This window comes from Cebus imitator, unplaced genomic scaffold (assembly GCF_001604975.1).
Source record: "Cebus imitator isolate Cc_AM_T3 unplaced genomic scaffold, Cebus_imitator-1.0 Scaffold280, whole genome shotgun sequence".
Lineage (NCBI taxonomy): Eukaryota > Metazoa > Chordata > Mammalia > Primates > Cebidae > Cebus > Cebus imitator.
The window spans coordinates 3731633-3739397 of NW_016107595.1; the positions used below are offsets into that span (position 1 = coordinate 3731633).

At 41.1% G+C, this 7765-nt stretch overlaps 1 protein-coding gene across 3 annotated transcripts in view; it reads left to right on the plus strand.

Moving 5' to 3' along the window:
- The window catches only part of LOC108284604 (zinc finger protein 682), an 18748-nt gene extending 12994 nt beyond the window's left edge, over positions 1 to 5754 (plus strand). For 2 of the 3 annotated variants that reach the window (XM_017501399.2, XM_017501398.2), the window contains exons 3-4: positions 186 to 281; positions 4479 to 5754. In XM_017501399.2, coding sequence (XP_017356888.1) covers positions 186 to 281; positions 4479 to 5749 — 1367 coding nt within the window. In that variant the 3' untranslated portion in view covers positions 5750 to 5754. The remainder of the gene's footprint in view (positions 1 to 185; positions 282 to 4478) is intronic. The other variant, XM_037728805.1, reaches the window with a different exon arrangement.
- The last annotated feature ends 2011 nt before the right edge of the window (positions 5755 to 7765 follow it).

Genomic DNA, 7765 nt, shown 5'->3' on the forward strand with positions numbered 1-7765 from the left:
CCTCATGATCCGCCTGCCTCAGCCTCCCAAAACGCTGGGATTACAGGCATGAGCCCCTGCACCTGGCCTTGTTATTAATGTTGTAGAATCAGCTATAATGTTCTCTCTTCTCTACAAAGCAGAGTACCTGGTTGGTAATTGGAGAATCCCAGTGAGAATCACGTTACTTTTTTCTAATAAAACAGGTCTTACTGTTTCTAAGCCAGAACTGATTAGCTGTCTGGAGCAAAGACAAGAGCCCTGGAGTGTGAAGAGACCCAAGACTGTAGCCAAACCCCCAGGTATGTTGGTTGAATGAAACACATGCCACAGGTGAAAGCTCCAAAGGTCAAGGAGGAGGCCAGACCTTAAAAGGTTATTTGAGAAGCTCTGCTCCAATGAAGATGTCTTTTGAGGAGCCTGGGTGTTTATTCCTCTCACATAGAGGCATCTTTTGTCTCATGCTCTTAAATTCTCTAAAACATTATCTTCCTTTGAGGTTACAGTGAGAGCCAAAGTCTTTTTCATGGCTTATGAAAGACTTTATTATCTGACTGCCCTTTGTCTTAGGGGGGACACAGGAATATATGTGTACTTTTTAGGAAGTCTATGTTAAACTATTTTTTTTCTTTTTTTTTTTTGAGACAGACTCTTGCTCAGGCGCCAGGCTGGAGTGCAATGGCGCAGTCTCGGCTCACTGCAATCTCCGCCTCCTGGGTTCAAGCAATTCTCCTGCCTCAGCCTCCTGAATAGCTGGGACTACAGGTGCGTGCCACCATGCCCAGCTAATTTTTGTATTTTTTAGTAGAGATGGGGTTTTCGTCATGTTGGCCATGATGGTCTTGATCTCTTGACCTCGTGATCCACCCGCCTTGGCCTCCCAAAGTGCTGGGATTACAGGCGTGAGCCGCTGTGCCCGGCCTAAACAATTTTTTAAGGTTTTTGTTTTGTTTGGTTTTGGTCTTGGTTCTTGTTTGGATTACATCTGAAATGTGTGGGAGTATTGGTGACAAAGGGATTTAGTTCCAAAATCCCAGGAATACTACAGACACATGTGATATGTTTTCTGCTTTATGATTTCTTATGGAAGTTTCTTTCTTTTCATAACTTTTTTTTTTTTGAGACGGAGTTTCGCTCTTGTTACCCAGGCTGGAGTGCAAGGGCGCGATCTCGGCTCACCGCAACCTCCGCCTCCTGGGTTCAGGCAATTCTCCTGCCTCAGCCGCCCAAGTAGTTGGGATTACAAGCGTGTGCCACTAGGCCCAGCTAATTTTTGTATTTTTAGTAGAGATGGGGTTTCACCATGTTGGCCAGGTTGGTCTGGAGCTCCTGACCTCAGGTGATCCACCTGCCTCAGTCCCCCAAAGGGCTGGGATTATAGGCATGAACCACTGCACCCAGCCTCTTATGGAAGTTTCAAATGTGATTCTACAAAAATTCCTAATCAGTAATTTTATTATACTGCTAAGCATCTCCCTAAATACAAGAAAATCTAATGTTGTTTTACTTTTACATTTTTAGTGTGAACTAAAATTGGTAATTTAAACTTTACTTGCCCAGATTCAACTCTATTTGTTGAGTTATATATATATATATACACATACACACACAAATACCCACACATACATGTGTGTGGACCGTGTGATTACTTTTCTTTTCTTTTTTTTTTTTAATCTTCCAGATTTCTGGAAGGTTTCTGTGGGGAAGTCCACTGTTTGTTGGATAGAAATAATTTTTTAGGTAATAGGGCCCTTTTCTCTAGTTGCCTTTTATTTTTTTATTTCATGTTGACTCTGGAAAGTCTAATTACTATGTGCCTTGGGGATGGTTGTCTTGTGTCGTATCTCACAGGAGTTCCTTGAATTTCTTGTATCTTTATGTCAACTTCTCTAATAAAATGGGAAAAATTTTCATAGATTATATCCTGAAGTATGTTTTCCAAATTGGTTACTTTTTTTCTTCTGTCTCAGGAATAGTAGTGAGTTGTAAGTTTGATCCCTTTACATAATTCCATATTTATCAGAAGCTTTGTTTGTAGTGAATTCTTTTTTCTTTACCGTCTTCTGACTGGGTTGATATAAAGGAGCAGTCTCTGGGCTGTGAAATACTTTCATCTACTTAAGTCTATTCTGTTTATAAGCCTTTCAATTGTGTTTTGAATTTTCCATTTTTAAAGTTGTGTTTGGTTCTTTTAAAGGAACTAGTGAGATCCTTTTGAGGTAATGAAACACTCTGGCTTTCTGGATTGCCAGGGTTTTTTTGCTTTCTTATGTGAGGGAGCTGGTGCTTCTTTTCCTTTTGAATTATCTGTCATTTGGATGGGGCTTTAAAATTGTTTTAATTTTTTTTTTCCTTGAAGGTTCGGCTGTGGTGTATGTTGTGTATAATCTGTTGGTTTCATTTCACGGTGTTTTCAGAGGGCAGAGGCTCTGTCTAGGTTCCTTGGTTGTAGACAAGTTCCTGCAGAGATTTCATAGAGTGTTTCATGTTGAAGCAATGCATTCTTGCCTGCTGGTGTAATTCAGGCTGCAGTCCAAGGAGATAGCACTTAAGAGTGCTCTGGGGAGGGAAGGTAGTGTGTGAGAGTTTATTTTCTCTCCAAAATTATTTTGGGGCCTTGGTGATATTCCCTTCAACTGCTGGCACTGCACCCGTTCCTTTGCTCCAAGGAGGGCTTTGGTGGTCTGTGCTTCCCCCCTCCCTTAGGGACAGTTCACACTTTGAGGTCACCAGAAAACCTGTATTTTTTTTTTTTTTTTTTTTTTTTTGGACAAACTTTTTTTTTTTTTTTTCTTTTTGTTTTTTTTTTTTTTTTTTTTTTTGAGACGGAGTTTCACTCATGTTACCCAGGCTGGAGTGCAATGGCACAATCTCGGCTCACCGCAACCTCTGCCTCCTGGGTTCAGGCAATTCTCCTGCTTCAGCCTCCTGAGTAGCCGGGATTACAGGCACGCGCCACCATGCCCAGCTAATTTTTTGTATTTTTAGTAGAGACGGGGTTTCACCATGTTGACCAGGATGGTCTCGATCTCTTGACCTCGTGATCCACCGCCTCGGCCTCCCAAAGTGCTGGGATTACAGGCTTGAGCCACCGCGCCCGGCCAGAAAACCTGTATTTATCAGGGGCCCTGTTCTCCTTTGCTTGAAAAAGTAAGGGTAGGTTATTTGTCTGTGAGTGGTTTGGTGATGCAGTGGCTCAAGGATGGAAAATCCCCAGGCAGGGCAATTGCACCATGGTTTGCAACCAGGATTGCACCTGCAGCCCAGGATTTTTAGTCCAGCGGATGGCACTGGGGCGCGTCCGGCTTGTGGTCCCCCAACTCAGTAGGTCTCTCTCCAGTGTCTTCTCTGGGAGCAGGCCGAATTGGCTAGGCTTGTCCTAAGCCATCTGCATCCAAATTGCTGAGCTCTTCTAGATGTTCTAGGCTGCTAGGCTTCCTGAGATAGAAGCCATGGCTGCTCACCTGGCCTCACCCTTCCCAGTTTATTCATGTGAATGAAGGGGAACTCAGTTCCCGTGCTGGCGTATGATCCCATGCCATGCTGTTCTTTGCGTGCTGACAGTGTGGGCTTCTACCCCACTTAAGCTCAGACCGCATGTCTCAGCTTGATACTATCTCGGCTTGATATTGTTAGGCAGTGTACTGAAGACCTGGGCAGTTGGTACTGGGCCCATGAATTTGTCCGCTGGCCCTTTGGGGTCAAGCACCAGCTGCAATGTTAAGTGGATGCTGTGCTGTGGGCACTCTCCTGCAGGACCCGCCAGGTAGGTCATCTTGGAAGGTGCCAGCAGGCAAGGTGGTGCATGGATCAGATTCACCTCAGTCCTCCCCCTCAGCCTAGCAGACAGCAGGAGATGGATCCCCTCAGTGAAAGATGCAGAGCCTTGGAGGATGGGCACCTATGGTCAGCTACAGCTGCATGGCACAGAGAAACCTTGAGATTTCCACATGAGTTTAAGGTGTGCCTCTACCTGTTCTTCAGATGGCTCCCCCGCCAGTTCACAGATGTATATGAGATCCTATAATCAGGATCTCAAACTAGATGTAGCTGGGAAATGCCTTTCAAGGAGAAGGAACCACAGTGAGAAGCTCACAGATCCATGGCTAGACGGTGTTGCCGTGGGGTTTCTTCACATACCACTTCCTTAGGTCTGGGCCGGACCTTGGAGCCAGTCCTGGTGCCCAGGGACCTTGAGCAAGCTTTCCGTCTTCCTCTTCAACCACAGTGTCTGCATTACCTCTGAATTAATTTTTCTCTCAAAAGATCTGTTTAAAGTGTGATGCTTTACTCAACATTTTGTTTTCTCTCCTTGGAGTGAGTGTTTCCCAGCTGCATCCAGTAAGTCTTCCTGTCCTTTTCTTAATTTTCTATATTAGATTTGTAAAGTACATGTATCTGAGTCTGAAAATAAAAGTGGGATACGTTGTTGATTTTCTTTCTTTCTTTTAAATCGACAGTTTAAAACCGCCATTAACTTTGTTAATGTTCTATTTCAGCTATGTCTTGTCATTACACTGAAGACTTTTTGCCAGAACAGGGCATGAAAGATTCATTCCAAAAAGTGATACTGAGAAGATATGGAAGCTGTGGCCTTGAGAATTTACACTTAGGGGAAGACTGGGAAAATGCGAGTGAGTGTAAAGATCACAAAGGAATTTACAATGGACTTAACCAGTGTTTGTCAACTCCACATAGCAAAATTTTCCTATATAATAAATGTGTGAAAGGCTTTAGTAAATCATCAACTCGAAACAGACAAAACATAAGACATATTACAGAGAAACTTTTCAAATGTATCGAATGTGGCAAAGTCTTTAAATCTCACTCAGGCCTTTCTTATCACAAGATAATTCATACTGAAGAGAAACTCTACATATGTGAGGAATGTGGTAAAACCTTTAAGTGGTTTTCATACCTTACTAAACATAAGAGAATTCACACTGGAGAGAAACCCTTCAAATGTGAAGAATGTGGCAAAGCTTTTAACTGGTGCTCAAGCCTTACTGAACATAAGAGAATCCATACTGGCGAGAAACCCTACAAATGTGAAGAATGCGGAAAAGCCTTTCACTGGTGTTCGCCCCTTGTTAGACATAAGAAAATTCATACTGGAGAAAAACCCTATACATGTGAAGAATGCGGCAGAGCTTTTAACCGGCATTCACATCTCACTAAACATAAGACAGTTCACACTGGAAAGAAACCCTACAAATGTAAAGAATGTGGGAAAGCTTTTAACCACTGCTCACTACTTACTATACACAACAGAACTCATACTGGAGAGAAACCCTACAAATGTGAAGAATGTGGCAAAGCTTTTAACTCATCATCAATTCTTACTGAACATAAGGTAATTCATAGTGGAGAAAAACCTTACAAATGTGAAAAATGTGACAAAGTCTTTAAGAGGTTCTCATACCTTACTAAACACAAGAGAATTCACACTGGAGAAAAACCCTTCAAATGTGAAGAATGTGGCAAAGCTTTTAACTGGTCCTCAATCCTTACTGAACATAAGAGAATTCATACTGGTGAGAAACCCTACAACTGCAAAGAATGTGGGAAGGCCTTTAATCGGTGCTCACACCTTACTAGACATAAGAAAATTCATACTGCAGTCAAACGCTATAAATGTGAAGAATGTGGCAAAACTTTCAAACGATGCTCACATCTTAATGAACATAAGATAATTCAAAAAGGAGAGAAATCCTGCAAGCACAAAAAATGTGGGGAAGCATTTAATCACTGCTCAAACCTTACTACATAAGAATTGTTACTGGCCGGGCGTGGTGGCTCACGCCTGTAATCCCAGCACTTTGGGAGGCCAAGGCGGGTGGATCACGAGGTCAAGAGATTGAGACCATCCTGGTCAACATGGTGAAACCCCATCTCTACTAAAAATACAAAACATTAGCTGGGCATGGTGGCGCGCGCCTGTAGTCCCAGCTACTTGGGAGGCTGAGGCAGGAGAATTGCCTGAACCCAGGAGGCGGAGGTTGCAGTGAGCCGAGATTGAGCCATTGCACTCCAGCCTGGGTAACAAGAGCGAAACTCCGACTCAAAAAAAAAAAAAAAAAGAATTGTTACTAATGAGAAATCCTACAAGTATAAAAAATGTGGCAAAGTCCTTAAATCTTGCTCAGGCCATTCAGATCAGAAGGTAATTTATACTGGAGAGAAACACTACAAATGTGAAGAATGTGGGAAAGTCTTTGACCATCGCTCACACCTTATTGCATGTGAGAAAATTCATGCTGAGAATAGTTCTGATTCTAAAGAATGTGGCAAAGCATTTAATAACTGCTATGAGCTTAGTCATAGAGGTTTTGTGCTAGATAAGAGCAATGTAAGTGTAGTGATACACATTACATTTGTCTGTGGAAAGATATCACCAAATACCAGGCTTAGAGTGCACAAGGTGTAGTGATGGTGATATATTACATTTGTATGTGGAAGACTTCAAACATATAAGCCTTAGAGTACACAAGCGTTTTTATACTGAAGAAAAACATTACAAATATAAAGGGTGGTGCAATATGTTTACTTATGTTACAGATTTTATTGTACATAGAATTTATGCTGAAGGGGAACCCTCTGACAGTTGCTCAAATCCTATTCAATTTTAGACAATTTATATTGGAAAGAAACCCTACAACTGTAATGAATATGTTGTTGAAAAAATACACCTTAGAAAATAGTGGCTTATATGAAAATGTTAAACAGATGCAGCAAATATAAAAAATTAATCAAAAATCAAGTCTAACTGAACATCAGAAGATTCATAGTAGAAACCACTGAAACACTAACACTCAATGTTATTTTATTTTATTTTATTTTATTTTTTTGAGACGGAGTTTTGCTCTTGTTACCCAGGCTGGAGTGCAATGGTGCGATCTCGGCTCACCGCAACCTCCGCCTCCTGGGTTCAGGCAATTCTCCTGCCTCAGCCTCCTGAGTAGCTGGGATTACAGGCACGCGCCACCAGGCCCAGCTGATTTTTTGTATTTTTAGTAGAGACGGGGTTTCACCATGTTGACCAGGATGGTCTCGATCTCTTGCCTTCGTGAGCCACTGCGCCCGGCCTCAATGTTATTTTAAATCAGGGTATTGATTATAAAGAATAATTCAAAGTTAACATAATTTAGGCTAAAAAGAAACAGGAGATTAATATTTTGAGACTTGCAATTATATTCAAAGTGTACCGTTTTTGCATTGAAAGAATTTTAGATTTTTACAAAAGCAAATTTTGATGTAATTCAACTCTCAAGTTACTCATTGCTGTGTCTTTATTTCTTGTGTCTATGTGAAAGCATGTGGTCAATTTCTGCTGAGAGCTTTGAGAGGTTCTATATTAGGAGAACATCATTTATATGCTTTTCAGTAGAAGATTGAGGACACTGAAATGTAAGGTGTGTGAAGAAAATCCACACAGAGAGGCTTTTGTGGTTGACTTATAAAACTGTTGTAAGTGATGCATGAGATAGATGGTTCAGAGTAATATTCTTGTGCATTATTCAAATTTTAATAAATTGTTTTACCGATTGCACATTAAGATAATCAAATATAGCAGATTTTGTAATGGTTTTCTTAGACTGTGTGAACTTAATTTCTTTTAATAAAACAAAGTTGTTTTTAATATGTTAAGACAGTTGTGCATTGAATAGGTTAACTAGTGTTAACCTATTTAACCTTACTCAAGTTTCTAGGTAACAGACGGTAACAACATACTATTCAGTAATATAGTGGAATGGCATCTCTAGTAATTCTTTTTTTTTTTTTTTTG